Source organism: Alosa alosa, chromosome 21 (assembly GCF_017589495.1).
Source record: "Alosa alosa isolate M-15738 ecotype Scorff River chromosome 21, AALO_Geno_1.1, whole genome shotgun sequence".
NCBI classification, from domain to species: Eukaryota; Metazoa; Chordata; class Actinopteri; order Clupeiformes; family Clupeidae; genus Alosa; species Alosa alosa.
In genome coordinates, this window is record NC_063209.1 from 11,304,518 (window position 1) to 11,323,587 (window position 19,070).

Here is a 19,070-nt window from a genome sequence, read left to right on the forward strand (position 1 = left end):
AGAAATTAAAGTATCATGAACAGAAACCACACTCTGGCAGCAGGAGAAACGGGCCTGCTAGAGGCCTTTGATTGAAATAGCATGCCGTCTTTGAATTCCCCGCTTTGGCAGGAGCAAAATTATAGTGTCTCTGTAGTTTGAAAAATGCCTTCAGTGAGAGAAAAAAAACAGCATTAAAACGAGGGAGATGTGGAAGGAAAAAAAGACTAAGAAAAAAAAGGGGAGGAAAAAAAACTAATTTATGAAGATAATCCGCCTGTTATGGCTAAATGGGGTGTTGTTGGCACCCGCGTAAGTTTTCACAGAGGACCTCGACCACAGGGATAAATTGGTGACAAGAATTTTCCTCCCCGAGCTGCTCAGCAGTGGAGGATACAGCGCCACGCTGGGAGCCTGCACCGCCACTTTCGCCTTATCAAACCCAGGGACCCGTAACCAAAAGTGACTCCCCCTAATTTTATTCCAATCGGTGAAACTTGTTGTCACTCCGAATCCCCATCAGGCGTTCTAAAGAGCCCCACAGTGCTTGGCAAGAGGGATTTGGAGAATGAGGGGGAAAGAAATCTGCTACTTATAGACATAGCACACTAACAGTGTTTTAGCCTATATGAAAATCACACACACACACACACACACACACACACACACACACTTTCTTTTCTTAAAGTTGTAAAGCCACAATAATGTTTCGAACATGAAAACTGGTTGGATTTGAAAATCTTTTAACTGTTGCCTGACCAAACAATACTGCAAGATGCAAACAAACAAACATGATTCTGATCCCCATGAGAGCGCTCTGTGTTTCTAGGGTTTCTGGGTGGATTCAGTAGAAAACCAAACCTTTCAGCAGGTCGGGTGGCCCAGCATAGGACATGTTTACCTTATTCTTTATTCTTTTACGAGCACCCAGGTGCTCTTTCAGAAAAAGCAGATCTCGCTTGTGAAACTTGAAATTCACATATTTTCGGCGGGTGTTATGACAAGGCCGTTAAATCTCTGTGATGCCTGGGACAGCGTGCTGTGGCTACGGGCCTTTGCTTTCTTAACCCAGAGTCAGGTCTGCCCTCTCAGCTCACTGCCTCCGCTTTGACTCCGGAATGCGGAGACTGCGTCGGCTGCTTCCCTCTCTTATCCCGGTCTTCCCAGTTGACTTCCCGTTTCTCTTCCCCGTTGCTTATTACGGGTCACTGATTTCCCCCTCGCAGCCATAGCGCTCGTTTCCCCCTCATCCCACTTCTCTCTTCCTCTCCTCTTTTCTCGTGTGCATTCCACTCCTCCCCTACTCCCGTCCTCTTCACATCCCCATTTCTTCTGTTCGTCTTCCCCTCTCCGCTCCTTCTTTCCCCTTGCCTCTCCTGTCCACACATCTCCATCCATCCTTCTCTCCTCTTCTCTTTCCTCTCCTTTATCCTCTTCCCTTTTTACTTCCCCTCTGTCCCCATTCATCCCCTCCTCCTCCTCTTATTGCCCTCCCTCCCTTTCTTGTGCTTCTCCTCCATCACTCTCTTTTACTCTCTCTCTCTCTCTCTCTCTCTCGCATGTCCTACTCTTCTCCCTCATCTCCCATTCTCCTTCACTATCCTCCTCTATCCCTCGTTCCTCCCCTCACCTCTTCCCCCAGGATCGTTCATGGATCAGCAGACTAAAGGCCCTGCTGGAAGTGTTCAGCAGGGCCCCGGGTGCCTCCCTCTGCCAAGTGGGCCTCAGCTCCGCTTGAGCCCCTGACTGACATGTGAATTACAGTTTGCGGTAATGATAATGAGAGTGCAGCGCTGCGCCAGCAAACGAAAGCTTTTCAGCCATCACCCATTCAGCCTTGGCACGGGCTTGAAAGCCACGCGCTGCATCTATTTGAAGGGGCAAATAAAAATGACAAGCTAACTGTTAAAAAACGGCCCTGGGTTTTTTCTTCTTTCACGTCGGCTTCAGAGGTGTCTGCGGGCCTGCCAGATTTTTTTTTGTTCTGTCATATTTTAATTATAATTTATTTTTCATATATTGGTTCCTTTTATATTTATGCATATGTGTGTGTGTGTGTGTGTGTGTGTGTGTGTGTGTGTGTGTGTGTGTGGTTATGGTGAGAGCAGTTACACCACATCCCGATACACAAACCTCATAAATACATCATAAAGATCTGGAAATACAAACGAACCTGGGAGGAGGTCTTTGATGGTGAAATGTTTTCATTCACAACAATGGTGATTGTTTCCGTTAACGCAAACATCCCTCCATTCATACAGTATTACAGTACAGCGCAATAGACTATAGCGGTCGCATAACTATAACTTCCCCAAAGGGGCCATCTATCCTCACCCCGAAGGCCTGCTTCTCTTCTGGACTCCAAGAACAGTACACTTGTGACTGGTGAAAGCCTCGGTCTCTGCAGCGCAGAAGCAATATCAATCGCTACAAATAAATACATGTTTATCTTCGCCAATTCTGTTTTTGTCGATTTGTTCTTTTTCCATCTCCCTCACTTTTGCATCTCCCCACATGCACGCACACATCTAACAGGGCTCTGCCAAGACGTATGACAGTGAAAATGCATAGCGCATTTTTGGGGGTTTTCGGACTCAAACACAGTAGCTTGGAAACGACACAGGGTATGTTCCAGGAAGAGGTTTTCTGGAAGTTTTTTTTTTTTTTTTCGCCGCGCAAAGCCGCCGATATCCATTATAGCACTTTTCACAGTGCATTTCGTCCCACACTCTTGAAAAATGAGAGATCTCTAAAGGAAGAGTTTTTTTTTTCATTTATTTATTTATTTTCTAAACCCATCACTGGGCATCCAACTCTCGATGGCGACGCTTTACAGAAGGGCCGTGTTGACTGAACGAAGTCTGAGAGAGGGAGCCAGCAACCACGCAATGTGTTTTTCCCCTCCGGATCGCTTTTTGATGGTTTGCATGGTGCGTCTGAAATTCATTATCAATTTCAGCCTGTTTTTGTTTCTCTGACCGCATTCATTAACCACGCGGTCACCAACTGGCTAGTGGCAGACTCACTTGCTCACTCATACACACACACATACACATGCACACACTGATGTATGGTGATGTGCTGGGATTGGCATATACACACTGACAAACACATACACACCACTACTCAATCTTGATCATACATGCATATACAAACACACACACACACACACACACACAAGAAATATTGGCACTCTTCATACATGCACATGAAGACACACACTCTAAAACACACACTCTCATAGGACACACAAAATGCCATAATCAGCCTTCTCCATCCACAGACATACTCACTCAAATTAACACAAACATGCAATTACCAATAAAAAACATCAACAAGATGGATGGCTGAGACCCTATTAGATCACACACTGAAGTGGATTCTGCTGGGTTGCACTTAGTTGTGATGACATTTAGACTCAAACAGGGTGATGAGAAACAAATAACATCTAAGTGCTGTAACAATAAACTGAACAGAGACAGACAGCAACAGCAACAAGGAGACAGAGTGAGAGACAGAGAGAGGAGGAGGAGAGAGAATGAGTTCAGAAGAAGAGTGAATGTGGGAGATGAAGCATGCTGAAGAGAAGACAAAGACCGTGAGAGGCAAAGCTGGTGAGATGAGAGACAGAGAGAGAGAGAGAGAGAGAGAGAGAGAGAGAGAGAGAGAGAGAGAGAGAGAGAGAGAGAGAGAGAGAGAGAGAGAGAGAGAGAGAGAGAGAGAGAGAGAGAGAGTGTGTGTGTGTGTGTGTGTGTGTGTGTGTGTGTGTGTGTGTGTGTGTGTGTGTGTGTGTGTGTGTGCGCGAGAGAGGGCGCCTTCCCCTAAAAAGATAATTCACAACATACACACGTCCTGGCAGTCCTGGCTCACAGCATCAGCGCTGGGCTGCCCCCTCTTTGCCCGCTGCACCCCCCCCCCCCCACCTCACCCCCACTCCCCTGCCAAACCCCCCTGCCCAGCCCCGGCAGTAAAACGCTGAGCGCTTTGGCACATGAGCCGTTAAATTCCAGCCGCACTCCGGGCTGCGGTTCTGGAAGCTGGCTTGAAGCGCCTGCAGCAGGCGAGAGAGCCGGCGACCCTGGGCCAGGGCAGTGGGAGCCGCAGCCAGCGCCCCCGATGTGCCCACAGACCCATGCGCCAGTGCCAGCCCCCAGAGCAGGGCACGGGGGAGTCCGTCTGTCAGACCCGAGGGCACATTCATGGGCCATGATGAAAGCCGGGCCTGTCACCTCTGAAGCAGCACATTTAGATCCCAGATGGGTTGCTCCTGACAGCTTAACTCACAGGGACTCCACAGAGCCAAAGTGTGTTTTTAAAATAGAATTCTTCAACACAATATGTGCCTCATGATGTTACTTTTTGGAAATATTGAAATAAAAACAGAATAAAATAATTCCGGTGACTTCACTAGACTCTTTGGTATCAACAGAGCCATCATGACAAACTTTTTTTTTTAAAAAGCAGAAAAAAGCGAGTCTCACTCTAATAAAATGGAGATGAATGGAGGGTGATGCATCAAGCTTAAACAAAGGAACTGGAAGGAATTGGTCCCATGCTGCTTTCTCAATCACCAATTAAGCTGTTAAGTTAAATAAATAAATAAATCAAACTCTCCCCGCTAAAGCCCTTTTAGATCGCTCATTAACTCGCCATTCTCTCGTGTGGCGCTCGCTCTCTGATCAGGCAAATCTGTCTTCTTCCTCGTCCTCGGATGCTTTTTAACAAGCAATCACGGTCGGACGTCCAGACCCCACTCTTCCACACACAGAGATGGCGACTCATTAGCTGTGGCTAAAAGAGGACGCGCTAAAACATTAGAGGGTGAAATATCAATGGTGCACATTCAGAGAAAGGCTTTTGGATGGCAGTCAGCAACCAATCAAAGCGTCCCCCCTAAAAGCAATTGTCCGTGAACTCCAGTTGGATGGCGCGCTCGATTAACTGCACTTGGAGCAGGGAGGGGATAGCACCGGACTTATTGTCGTCTGTGCGGAGACACTTTGAATCAATCTCCTCGTTTTGATAAAGACAAAAGAAGGGGGGGAAAAAACAGGAGAAGAAAGGGGCAACGTTTTGTTTTTAATTATTAATAAGTTTGTTTCCCACTGTGGCACCGTAAAAGAGGCATCGTTCGCGCTAAAGCGCTCAATAACAGGCTCTCAGGCGAGTGGAGCGCTGATGGAATCCAGATGCGGTGGCCGCTCACCACACCAGACGCCTAACGGAGGGGGGGACCATGCCAGGCGCAGGAGGGTCAGAGGAATTTGTCACGCCGTAATTGCTCGGCACGTCCCCCCATCACCACCACCCCCCCCCCCCTGCCCTACACTCACACCCTCCTCCCCCCTTAGACATACACTGCCCCTCAGTCTCTTCACCGAGATGTCTCTCCCTCGAGTCTACCTCTGCCTCCTCTGCCCTGCTCTTTCTCTCTCTCCTTTTCATTGTGGAATGAGGAATCTCCCTCACTCTCTCTCTTTCACTCACTCTGATGATGACTACCCCTCACACATGCAGACATGCTGTTAGCACAGAGCACCCCCCCCCTCCTCCATTCTCTCTGGTTTTTGATCTGTGTCTTTTTTGTTGTAGTAGAATGAAAGGCCTGGCAAGCAGGGGGAGCATGGGCAGACGTCTGCGCCCCGAGGGCCTGGGCTGGACAGCCTCGCAACTCTGATTAGAATCAGATGCCCACGAGGAGCAGGGACGCTGCCAGCTCGCTCCCTCACTCGCTCTCTCGCCCATCTCAATGTCAGAGGAAGAGTGCCGGGCATGTCTGCATCGATGTGTGTGAGTGTGTGTGTATGTGTGTGTGAATGTGCGTGTACAGTATGTGTCTCTGTAGCAATTTCTCTTTCCCTCTCTTTCAGTGTGTGTATGTGATGGTGTTTGTGTGTGTGTGGGTGTGTGTGTGTGTGTGTGTGTGTGTGTGTAAGGAAGCAGTCACACTCCAGTCGCAGCCTGAAATAGAAACATTCCCATTTCCCACATCCCCACATCTTACCTGCACATTTACAGAGTAAATAAATACCTGCCCAGCACGGCTCCTCTGAGCGGCATTCCCCTGCTTAAGTGGAGCTTGGGTTTCAGCACAGCCCAGGAAGCCCATGCACACAGCAGCAGGACACTGTGTGTGTGTGTGTGTGTGTCTGCGAGCGAGAGAGAAAGAGAGTACGTTTATATATGTGTATACAGTACATGTGTGTGTGTGTGTGTGTGTGTGTGTGTGTGTGTGTGTGTGTGTGTGTGTGTGTGAGTGTGTGTCAGCAAACGAGAGAGAAAGAAAGAGTGTACATTTCTATATGTTTATGCATGTGTGTGTCTGAGAGAGTGTGTGTGTATTCGTCTGTACCTTTGTGTGTAAATACTGTATGTGCACACCTTTGTGTGTATATATATGTGTGTGTGTGTGTGTGTGTGTGTTTGTGAGTATGTGTGTGTTTTTCTTTGTGTGTTCCTGTGCGGAAGTGGAAAATGCATTTAAGTATCAGTTAGGGAGAGTGCTGGATAAACATGGCTGTGCCTCTGAACACACACTCCACTGGACTGCTTGGCACTCCTTATTGCCTTGGCATGTGCGCGCGCACACACACACACACACACACACACACACACACAGACACACACTGAGACTAGTGAGCTTGGGGTAAAAGAGGTGAAAAAAATCCCCTGACCCACCCCACTCACCTCAGCTCAGCTCTGGGGAGCCCTGGCCATCTATTCCCCCTCCTCACACCAGGTGGCAGCGTGAGGGAGTGAGTGAGTAAGGGGGTGAGTGAGCGGGACTGGGGGCCTCTCTGCTCAGTGTCAGCCCGGAGCCCCTAAAGCAAACCATCCTGGGAGCAGTCATCTTCAGTTAGCGCCGCGACTGGCAGGCTTGGCTCTCCACGACCTGGGAAAACTGCTGTGGCCAATTAACATCCGCCGGGGTCTGGGCAAAGAGGGCTGGGAGGTGTGTGTGTGTGTGGGGGTGTATTCCAGCCAGCCTCTCTCTCTCTCTCTCTCCCTCCATCTCTCTCTCTCTTTCTCTGACTGTGTGTTTACAGAGGCAGATTCAGTGCAGAAGCCTGCATTTTTGGCCAGATCGTCAACCGCCCCTCAGCTGTCACCAGAGGAGAGAGAGTGAAAGAGAGAGATGAGGAGAGAGAGAGGAAGGGAGTGATCAGAAGAGGGGAAGAGAGAGGGAAACAAATTAGTTGGGGGAGAGGATAATGTAAGCAGCGGGTGGCAATAACCAAATTTGTGTTCCATAATAAACATAAGTCCTGCTGACACTGAGAATGAAAATGATTGGTTATGACTATAGTGTGTGTGTGTGTGTGTGTGTGTGTGTGTGTGTCTGAGTGTGTGTCAGCAAACGAGAGAGAAAGAAAGAGTGTACATTTCTATATGTTTATGCATGTGTGTGTCTGAGAGAGTGTGTGTGTATTCGTCTGTACCTTTGTGTGTAAATACTGTATGTGCACACCTTTGTGTGTATATATATGTGTGTGTGTGTGTGTGTGTGTGTTTGTGAGTATGTGTGTGTTTTTCTTTGTGTGTTCCCAGCGGAAGTGGAAAATGCATTTAAGTATCAGTTAGGGAGAGTGCTGGATAAACATGGCTGTGCCTCTGAACACACACTCCACTGGACTGCTTGGCACTCCTTATTGCCTTGGCATGTGCGCGCGCGCACACACACACACACACACACACACACACACACACAGACACACACTGAGACTAGTGAGCTTGGGGTAAAAGAGGTGAAAAAAATCCCCTGACCCACCCCACTCACCTCAGCTCAGCTCTGGGGAGCCCTGGCCATCTATTCCCCCTCCTCACACCAGGTGGCAGCGTGAGGGAGTGAGTGAGTAAGGGGGTGAGTGAGCGGGACTGGGGGCCTCTCTGCTCAGTGTCAGCCCGGAGCCCCTAAAGCAAACCATCCTGGGAGCAGTCATCTTCAGTTAGCGCCGCGACTGGCAGGCTTGGCTCTCCACGACCTGGGAAAACTGCTGTGGCCAATTAACATCCGCCCGGTCTGGGCAAAGAGGGCTGGGAGGTGTGTGTGTGTGGGGTGTATTCCAGCCAGCCTCTCTCTCTCTCTCTCTCCCTCCATCTCTCTCTCTCTTTCTCTGACTGTGTGTTTACAGAGGCAGATTCAGTGCAGAAGCCTGCATTTTTGGCCAGATCGTCAACCGCCCCTCAGCTGTCACCAGAGGAGAGAGAGTGAAAGAGAGAGATGAGGAGAGAGAGAGGAAGGGAGTGATCAGAAGAGGGGAAGAGAGAGGGAAACAAATTAGTTGGGGGAGAGGATAATGTAAGCAGCGGGTGGCAATAACCAAATTTGTGTTCCATAATAAACATAAGTCCTGCTGACACTGAGAATGAAAATGATTGGTTATGACTATAGTGTGTGTGTGTGTGTGTGTGTGTGTGTGATGTTTACATTTGGTTTAGTGGCAGACAAGACAATAATATTTTGGAGTTGTTGTTATGCTAGGGTAATACTCTAAAATAAACAACATTAAATCCCAACGTCTTTTTTAACGAGTCTACACTCGGGAGTGTCATATTCCCTTCACAGATTGACCATCAGATTCGATAGGCATCAGCTGGACAAACACCGCGATCAGCAATCAGTCATTCACGCTTCATTTCACATCACTGTTTACCGCACGCTCCGCCGGTGACTAACGGCGAAAACGCGGGGTATAGAGCTTGGTCCAACTTTCCGCAGTCAGGACATGATAACTTCAGGTAGAGCTCGCCCTACGGTGTCTGGTGAAACATCTGGAAGCCAGCAAACCTACAAGGACGGAGGGAATTCGTTATCCTACTGCCTGTGGGTCGTTAGAGAAAGGAAAACTTAAAAGGAGAATTGTCTCCCTCACACACGTTTATGCCCTATAATATTTGACCCTAAGCTCAAAACTCAAGCTTTATTTGTTATTTCTGACTAGTGTGCATATAGGCTGTGTTCGGTCATATTTTCATGGACAGATATTTATTGTTGATAGGGATAAACTAAGCCTCGATAATCCGTATGTGGAAGTGTCGTCTTGAGTTTCGCAAATCATTGGGAAGTTAGGTAATTACAACTGATCAAGCGTACTTCCGCTTGAATGGCAATCTAACCTCGTATTAAATTGACCTGCATGTGGTGCATGTCTGGTTTCCGTTGCCACAAGTTTTAAATACAAACGAATCAAACAAAAGCAATCAGGTGTTTGGTTAAACATAATGAGACAAACTGAGGTCAACACTCATAATAGACCGTAGCGTAAGACTACTATTCTCCTTTGTCCTTGTACATTTCCATAACAAAATGTGAAAAGACAAAATTACGGAGAATGAACATCGCATAAACAAAAGTCCATAAAACAGACTATGAAAATACACAACTGTGCTTGCACAGCACTTGACATCAACATTAAATACAAATGAATGAAGTAGTGCATTTCAAACCAGTTTTATCACTCAATTTCATTGAAGGCGACATTTGAAAAGATTGTTATTCCAAGTTGTTTACTGCAGACAAATGTACAAGAAAGATTTTTAAAATAATGAAATACTTGTGTTCAGATAAAAGTGTTCAGATAAATTATTTGGATGCACTTACTATAGACGAAACAAAGCAAAACTACTTCAGATCGTCCTGAAAAAACGGAGAAGAATTCACATGTTTATGTTCTGATTTGACAGAGGCACTGACAGAGGTATTGCGCAGGGTATGTTTGTGTGTGTGTGTGTGTGTGTGTGTGTGTGTGTGTGTGTGTGTGTGTGTGTGTTGTCAGAGCGGAGGCCCCAAACCATCAGCGACCAAACCAAGCGTGCCATATAAACACAACTGCAATTTGGCTTTTTCTTCAGTGGAATTATTTTCTGTGATTAAAAAACATTTTTAATAAGCCTCGTTCTTCTTTATTTGTGTAAAACGGATCTATTTCATGTCGGACAGTAATTTAATAATCCAAACCTGTCATTACGCCCGCTTTGCCGACGCTGAAAACTTCACATGATAGCTATGACATTATGAGAAACAGACAGGAGCTCTGCACCGGGTAAGGAAGCCCTGAACTAAGGTTGGAAGGGGAAGGAGACAACCAGACAGAACTTTGCTTCACGGAAAGCCCCCCAAATTAATATAGGAAATGTTAGCTTCAAGCGAAAAAAGAGTGAGTTTCATGGAGATATTTTAAATACGCGTTCCAGATGGTGCCAGTTAGCTGGAATAAAATATTTGTCCCTGGATTTTCCTTCTCTTCCTCTGCATAAATTCCATTAAGCTCAAATTTGAAGTAACATAAAAGCAAAGTGATTTCTGCTTACCGCCCCTACTAATAAAACAATCTGTCAAACGGGTAGCTCCAACAAAAATGTTTCATAAATACCATGTCAAATATCGAATATCTGCATTTGGCATGTAAAAGCGTAGCATTTTCTGTACACACAAACGGATTAAGCCGGGTCCAAAAGTTTGACTTCTGATTATGGCATAAGCCTTCCACGCGTTTTTGCGATTTGTGTGTTTGGAGGAAATGGATGATGATTTTAGATAAGTGGGTGTGACAAAATTCAACTCGTTCACACGGCCTGTATTCAATATCCTGTCATGGACTGCAGTTTTGAAAGATGAACAGATTGCTGTTTCAACTATGAGACATGGCCTAGTCCTAATTAAATCTGAGGAGCCTAATTGGAACCTTTGCCATGGGCTGGGGACAGGGCACTTCATAGCCCACCGAAGGTATCATTTAATCAGAGATGTTGCAACTAAATGTGAATTAAATGTGAATGATTATCTGCAAACAACAGCGCTTCACAGTATCAATAATGTTAAGGTATCATCATATCACATGTAACCAACGCTAACTTTGGATAGGCCGTTTGCGCTTAAATTCTTTTCTGGTTACCTTTACAAAGTGCTGCCAGTTAATTAAACAATACATGATTATTTTAAACACTGTATATTTACTGTGTGTAGGCTATATATGCCACTGAAGATTGTTTAGTATACTATTGAAAATGCAGTAAAGAACTAAACATGTCAGTTGAACGAATTCATCGAAATTAGGCTTTATGGATTCTCAACTTCCCAAATGAAACCTATGCTACTGGTCAGAAAATGTATTCCATGAAGCGCAGCACACACACTCTGAACTGAACTAGGCGGATGTCAAGTTACAGCAAATTCGGAAGCAGCAGTACATTACTCTGTTGGGAGTCGCTGCATGATTCCATCCTCACTCCTATTGGAGCCTTGCTATTTGACAACAAGGGCCGGTCTCCAACCCAGCAGCAAATAAGAGAGGGAGGGGATGACGGCGGCTGGGAGGGTGGGAGCCATTGAACCTGAGGAAACGGAGAGAAAATATTGACAATTTAAATGTGAGGGCACAGAAGAGACACGTGTGAACTTGTGTGTCCATGACGTCCTAGTGAGAGTGCAGCTGGAAGTGTGGATGCCCTGCGTCCTGAATGAGGCACGATAACAAGTTAGGAAGTTCGACTGACGACGGAGGCTCGCTCGCGACTTGCTGGCCCAGAATGCAGGGTCTGAGTTCGCGGGCTCACGCCTTCTCCGTGGAGGCGCTGGTTGGGAAAAGCTGCAAACGGGTGAAAGTAGAAAGCGAAAAGGATGAGCGACTGCAGGATCACTCAACGCCCGAGAAGGAGCGTAGCTCGTCAGCAGGAACCATGATCGCCGATGGGGAAATGCAGGGTTAGTGTCACATTCAGCTTACAGAAGTCTAGAACATGGAGTCACGCTGCTAACATTTAATTTTACGCACGAGAAGATTAACGGTTAAACTCATCACACTATCGGGCGAATTTCAGCACAGTTAGGCTGTATTTCAAACATTTTATCCGAGAAGGCTATAAGCAAACCTGGCACATGACACATGAATCATAACTTCGTTTGATTCGTTGAAGTTTGTAACGTTAAGTTTATGGAAAAGAATAAAAGTAAACTTGTTTCACGTTACTTGTGTTTACATATAACAGTGAAATGACATGGTCATTTAGTCTGAATGCAGCATCCCTTTTTTTACTGTGGTGTGTGATGTTCCAAAGAAAGCGAGAGGCGGAGGAAGGCGTCCCTGCTTTTACGGAAGCCCGTGGACAGCGAACGCGATCCGGAATCGGAGAGAGAGGTGCGCATGGAACTTCAAGGGTCGGACTTGTGGAACCGATTCCACGAAATTGGCACAGAAATGATAATCACTAAAGCTGGCAGGTAAGCTTTGACAGCAGCCAAGAATCACTTATTCGACTGCGCGTAAAGGGGGTGGAGATCTTAAACCTTTCTTCAATATAGGCCTAATGTATATTTTACTTGCATGCTAAATTGTTCTAATTTGGTACAAGAAACATTGTTCTAATTTGGTACAAGACTATTAATGTGTTTATCACACCTGCTTAACTCAGACAACAGTCATGTTACAGCCTATGATATTGAGTGACACAACTTCTCAATGTAGGAACTTGTAAGGATGTTAATGTAAAAAACTAGGATATAAATGTAAAAAAGCTTGGCATAGTTTGGTGATGTTTGGCGGTTTGTGGTAAATACGGCATGATTTTACAGTTCTATATTAAATATCCTATAGCCTTCTGGAATGAAGGGTAACTTTCGAGTGTGAGTTCATGGGGAGGAAAGGCGATGCTCGGATTACAGCAGGGCAAAACTTTCCGATTACCTTTAGGAAACGTGATTACATGGTCCAGAGGGATTATGTTTGACATTGGCTACACCAAGACAGGGTGAAATACAAAGGAAACGCGGGACGTATTTCCACTGTGTATTTCCCATTGCAATTACCGCGCAGACTAAAATCAGTTAAATATTTCGTTGTTTATAAAGGCACGACACGATCATCCTGCACTTGGTTATAATTTGCATTACAACGACGTTGGAACAAATAACTGTAGTCGTAAATCAAACTGTTGGCTTTAATTATAAGACCACCTTTTAAAGTTATATTCCAAGAGCCATTCCATGTGCCTTTTTAATTGCTACAACTTTTTTGTCCCTTTTAACAAATGATAAACAGTGGGCCCTCTTGTAGGCTATACCCTACTTTCATTTTTCATTGTGTCGTAATGTGGCGTTTTTAGTATTGTACATTTTATTTGAAAGATTTTTGAATATAAAGTGACTGCGATGTTTCTGCAGGAGAATGTTTCCATCGGTTCGGGTAAAAGTAAGACACTTGGATCCGTTCAAACAATATTACATCGCCATGGACATCATGCCCGTGGACTCCAAGAGATACAGGTGCGTCACCAGTCACCCGCATCCTGTACATTTAGTCTTATTATTTTATTGTTTCACAGCATTGAGTCGTTTTAACAGTATCCCAAAACATGATTAACTATTGTGAGTGATGTTTTGGAGTAACTTAATTTATGTGAAGAATTTGCCAATGCAATATCGCAGCTGTTTGACGTTAGAATCTCTGTAGGCCTACTTGACTTTCCAGTTGCTTTAAGGTTCACTATTTGAACTTTTTACATGTTGGTATAGGTTGTTTGTGACTTTATTTGTCTGCTTTCTGGACATGTATTTTGGACTGGAAGCCGTCGATACCTAAACGCTTTACGAACATAAAAATATGAATAGTCATTTACAGTTAACGAAAATTGTTGGAGAATATATCGAAATATAGGCCTAGCCGATGTTTGACGTAGCACCGTCATATTTGATGTAGACTATCATTTAAACTTTGAGGCATTTGGCACATGTATTTTCAGCAACCTTACTTTTATTTTATTTGTTCACAAACAGACTCGACGTAGCCTATTATGTAAATTATATAAAATTATTAGGCCTAATAGTCTGCTGGCTAAATGTAGACCTAATTTAATTAATTTGAATGGGAACACTAACGTTCAGGACGCAATACTGTTCCTCGACATTGTTTTGAAAGCTTGTCAGTCAAAATTACATTTACGTTTTTAACATGACCAAGTCTGTGTCCTGTTGCTGCGCTGATAGGTACGTGTATCACAGCTCCCAGTGGATGGTGGCGGGAAACACTGATCACTCGTGCATAGCGCCTCGGCTATATGTTCACCCCGACTCGCCGTGCTCGGGGGAGACGTGGATGCGTCAGGTCATCAGCTTTGACCGTGTCAAACTCACCAACAATGAGATGGACGACAAAGGCCATGTATGTCAGTGTTGCCCACTTCACCTCACGTTCTTTTGATGTATTCGGAATGCTGACCGAGTGCAGTGAAAGGACTACAAGGTGACTGACCAATATTTTTCACCTCTCCACAAATTCAGATCATCCTGCAGTCAATGCATAGGTACAAGCCACGCGTCCATGTAATTGAGCACGACCCCCGCTTGGACCTTGCTCAGATCCCGTCTCTGCCGGCTGAAGGCGTGCATACTTTTTCCTTCTCAGAAACCCAGTTTACCACAGTGACAGCGTACCAGAACCAACAGGTAAATGTAATAACTTAATTTAATCAATAACATAAACGTTAATATTTCAGGTAACCATGGACTGTATAGATATATTGTCATGTTTAACATATAAATATGATGTAGCTATTTTAGGAACACATCAATCATGACAGACCTTTACTTTTTCTTTACACTATATTTATGTGCTGAAATGATTTAATCAAGCCAAATATGCCCTGTTTAATTCCATAAAACGGATCCAATTTGTCTGTGGGTACAAAAATAAAACAATAAATGCTGATAGATTTTGTCAGGCTTTATATAGCAGAAGAGCCTCAGCAACAATAAAAGTGAGCTGGCCCATATCGGGTTCATATAGGCACATAAACAGGTCATAGTTCTGCAGGCCACTCAGAGAGGCAGTAAATCACAGTGAGAGGCAGTGCAGGCAGCGGCTCTGAACATGTAAAGCACATTCTGGGAGCCATATTTAAAGAAGAGGGTCTCGGAGCTTCAAAGACATCCATACTTTCAGACAGATGCGTACACACACGCACACGCACACACACAGCTTCAAACTCAACAAGTGTTTAGTTGTATATTTTTCTCACACACACGCACAGGCACACACAAACTGTAATGTGACTGAACATATACATCGGAATGCACACACACATACTCACTATTGTAAAACTCAGAAACATAAACATGGCATGCGCTCATGCATGCACACACACACACACACACACACACACACACACACACACACACGCCTGGCCTGAGCTTGTCTGCCAACACTTTTCATCAGTGGCCACTTTTTTACTGTGAAAGATTGTTTTACTGCTTGACCGCTGTCGCGCTGGCCGGCCAAGCCAGCAGAGTCCACACAGTTAAAAGCCCCGTATAAAATCATGCCCAACAAGTCCCCTGTTATCAAACGGGCCTGTTTGACATGGCACATCGCCCTGGGTGGCTCTGAAATTTACAGACCCTCTGAGGATCACAGAGCTTCCCTTTGGTCAACCTCACACCATAAAAGCTGAGGTCATTGTTGGTTTTTCTGAATACTGCAAAATCTCCTCCAAGTTGACAATATATGTTTTACATTTTTTTTTTCATTCTGCTGTGCTACCATGGATTTAGATAACCAAACTGAAGATTGACAGAAACCCTTTCGCCAAAGGTTTCAGAGACCCAGGGAGAAACAGGTAATGTAACTGACTTCACTAAATGTTCACATGAAACATAATACTGCTGCATGAATAATTTTATATGTTCTGTTCATGTGCAGATCAACATGTGAACATTTTAATAACTTAAACAACCTGAAAGTGTTACACAATTTTATTGTGAAATAAGGTCTAAATTCGTGTTTTGGAGAGACAAACTGTATACTGGCACAGCACAGCAATGTATTATTTTAACATTTACTTCACCTTCTGTTACTTACCTCAGCATCTCTCTCTCTCTCTTTTTTTTTTTTGTTTGGGATTTAGGGGGGTTCTGGATGGGATCCTGGAGTCGTATCCATGGAGAAATCCAATCAGTCTGGACTTCAAGCCCTTTGCGCTGGAGCTGCAAGGTTGAGACAAACATTTATGTCGTTTTAACAAGCTATAAAGGACAGTTGTTCAACATGCCATGCCTATGAATGCTCAATTTTAGTTGAAGAATCAGTGACAGTTAAATGTCTTTTCCTTCAGTCTGATTTTTGACGCTTTAGGGAAACAATTTATTTGATTATTTTATTTTATTAACATTTGATTTTGAAGAATCTTTACTCATGATTCATCACTCTCTCACATGCACTCCTAAGTCTATGAGTCATTTGTGAGAACCACCCAATGTCTCTTATTTCACAATCATATAAAAAGGCTCTTCAGTCTCTTCCCTTAGAGGAAGCCATAATTATTCTACTCAAAATCTCTTTCTTGGGTTATTTGCTGTAAAGCTGATCATTAGAGGCACAGTCCATGATTCTGCTCTGGTATCCATTTCAGTTCAAATCCAGTCCAATTCATTCAAACTCTGGTCCTATGTCCAAATCAGTGAATACTCCTCTAGGTCTTCTCGCTGTCCTCTCTGTGTGTGCGCTAAAAATAAATAAAATAAATATACAAAAATAAAAAAAATAAATAAATGATTATATATATATATATATATATATATATATATATATTACACACACACACACACACACACACATACACACACTCAGCCCTGGGGCCTAAACAATTCCAGGTAATCAACATGCTGGTTCATGAGCATGGAAGGGAGGGGTGTAATTTGTAATTGCAAATATTAATAACATTCTACTAGAATTGCAGATTCAACCTTTACATCAAAAAATAAAAAAGCATCGTGGAGGAAAGATAGCAGATTTATTTACTAATTATCAGGTAGTGATGCTAAGTTCCAGTTACAGTACCTTTACCTTTAAATCTCACTTTATCTTTGTAATGTTCTGTTGGCAGATGGCAGTTCTGGGTCCCCGGGTGGCTGTGTGGGCCTCTCACCCCTGAAGAGCCTCCTGCCCCCGTCCACCTGCCCCACCTCCTCTGGCCCCTTTGCCCTGTCCTGCGCCTCCGACTCGGCTCTCCATGGCCTCTCCGTCCCGTTCTGCTACAAGATTTCCCCCGCCACCAGCCTCCTCGCTGCGCGTGCCTACAACTCCCATGGTGCCGAGGGGTTGCGGGGATACCAAGGGCTGCTGCGGCCCCTGGCTGCGGCTGACTTCCCCTTGCTGTCCGCCCTGCACAGCAAGAAGGTGGCCAGCTGCAGGGGCCAGTGTTTGCAGGGACCGCCCGGGGCATCGTCAGCCTGCTTCCTCCACCTGCAGGGGCTGAGAGGGTCAGGGGTCAACTCAGTGCATCATGACCCCCTCCCATCAACGCTCGCCTCGCCGTACAGCCTGTACGGCTGCGGTCTGCCCACGACGCCCCAGCTGTCTTCGCTGGCGCGGCAGCACGCCAAGCTGGCCAATGGCGGAGGCGCTGCCGCCACCGCCGCATCGTCGGCGACACAGACTGAGAGCCTCCTGCGCCAGGCAGCGTTGTGGCACCCGGCCATCAACCACTGCCTCTGACATCTGACCCGCGACGCTGCTGCCTGGGACGCTGTCATGAGGTTGTCATGGCTACCAAAGAACACAAACACCAGAGGACAGTTGAGTTTCAACAGCTTCTGGGATGAATACCTTCATGATTTTTTTGCCTTCTTTATCATAATCATCATCATCATCATCATCATCCCCATGTTTGAGGGTCAGCCAGGGAGAGGTCGGCAGAATGGACGTATTATGTGGACTGGCAGCGCAGTTAATCGCACACACATTGAAGCTGAATATGTCAAAAGTGGAGTAATGTTTTTTGGCATTGAGCTACGCAATTGTACTCTCAAAGGGAAAGAAGAAAGTATTCAGTGGTTTTGGACATGCCACAGAGGGATAGAGATTGCGTGTGTGTGTGTGTGTGTGTGTGAGAGAGTGTGAGTGTGAGTGAGAGAGAGAAAGAGAGAGAAAGAGAGAGAGAGAGAGAGAGAGAGAGAGAGAAACAGATAGAAAGAGAGAATGAAAAATGAATGTTGTGAAGTGGAGTTGAGGGTGAGAAAGGTAGGAAAAAGGTAAGGAAGACAAATGCTGAATGGAGGAATGTTTTTTTGGATATTGGCAAAATCTCAGAGGTTTGTCATTCACAGATTGAGTTGCACAAAAAGACTTTTCCTGCCTTGAAGACTATTTAAATATACTGTGTATATTTGAGACAATGTTCAATGTATGAACTTCGGGTAATTTGCAGAATCACAAGGGGTCTTGGTGCTTCAATTAAGGTTTATAAACACAGGATTCTTCAGAAGTCATTTTTAAAACATGCATTAAGTATGTGTATAATACTGGACACAATGTAAGTGGACAGATGCATCATCTAAGAACAGCTGGGTGTTTTGATAAATGTATGAATATTTTAAAAATCGGGTGTATCATTATTGCAGCCATTTCACACAAATAATGTTCTCTTTTGATTTGTAATGTATCAAGACAATACACATTAATCATTCCATACATATTGGTCATAAAAGGTCAGTTTCCATTTTTATTTTGGGTCATTCTTCTGTTTAGTGAGTGTGTGTGTGTGTGTGTCCATGCACGTTGAGAAGTTATGGACAATAGCAGGTTTTTTATTATATTCACTATAATTTTTCATAACTAAAGATTAATAAAGCTTTGAGTACAGCCATTTGCCTTAACAAAGACAGATATAATTCTGACAATGGATGCCAAATATGTGCTAAAGAATATATAAACCGATCTATGCCTCGCCCTTTATCAAAATGCTCAAAACAAACGCGGTCATGTTTTCTATACATTCACACATAATTTTAAAACATGTATTAAGTATGTTGGCATACTGGACATGATTGGCAGAGTGCAACTTGAGTACAGGAAACACTGGTCGTATTAGTTGTAATGTTCCACTTCTGTTTTCTTAACTGTTTTGGGTGGTTATTACTAGGGTGTGTGTCAAATGTGGCTTTGCAGAAGAAAGCAAGTATGCAGTTTGGGGATCTACCCAAATATGCAGTGTAAAACATGCATAGAGAACACAACAGACAATCTATACACCTATCCAAACAACTTGCATACATCACTATAAATCAGAAAAAATTTACAACTCCATCAGTGCTTAAGTTT

The 19,070-nt window shown here is 44.6% G+C and overlaps 1 protein-coding gene across 1 annotated transcript; it reads left to right on the top strand.

Annotated features, from left to right (window-relative positions):
* The first annotated feature begins 11,508 nt into the window (after positions 1 to 11,508).
* LOC125286635 (T-box transcription factor TBX22-like) lies at positions 11,509 to 18,442 on the top strand. The gene is made up of 8 exons (XM_048231847.1): positions 11,509 to 11,683; positions 12,037 to 12,199; positions 13,139 to 13,240; positions 13,961 to 14,135; positions 14,255 to 14,419; positions 15,524 to 15,588; positions 15,877 to 15,962; positions 16,855 to 18,442. Exons 1-8 carry the CDS (start codon positions 11,509 to 11,511, stop codon positions 17,463 to 17,465), a joined length of 1,542 nt encoding a protein of 513 aa, XP_048087804.1. The 3' UTR covers positions 17,466 to 18,442.
* Positions 18,443 to 19,070: the final 628 nt, after the last annotated feature.

Excerpts from the sequence above, each read along its gene's own strand:
- LOC125286635 (XM_048231847.1), top strand. The coding sequence starts at position 11,509 with ATGCAGGGTCTGAGTTCGCGGGCTCACGCCTTCTCCGTGGAGGCGCTG. Across the intron at positions 11,684-12,036 it reads CGCCGATGGGGAAATGCAGG|AAAGCGAGAGGCGGAGGAAG; the intron begins GTTAGTGTCACA and ends GATGTTCCAAAG. Across the intron at positions 14,420-15,523 it reads CAGCGTACCAGAACCAACAG|ATAACCAAACTGAAGATTGA; the intron begins GTAAATGTAATA and ends CCATGGATTTAG.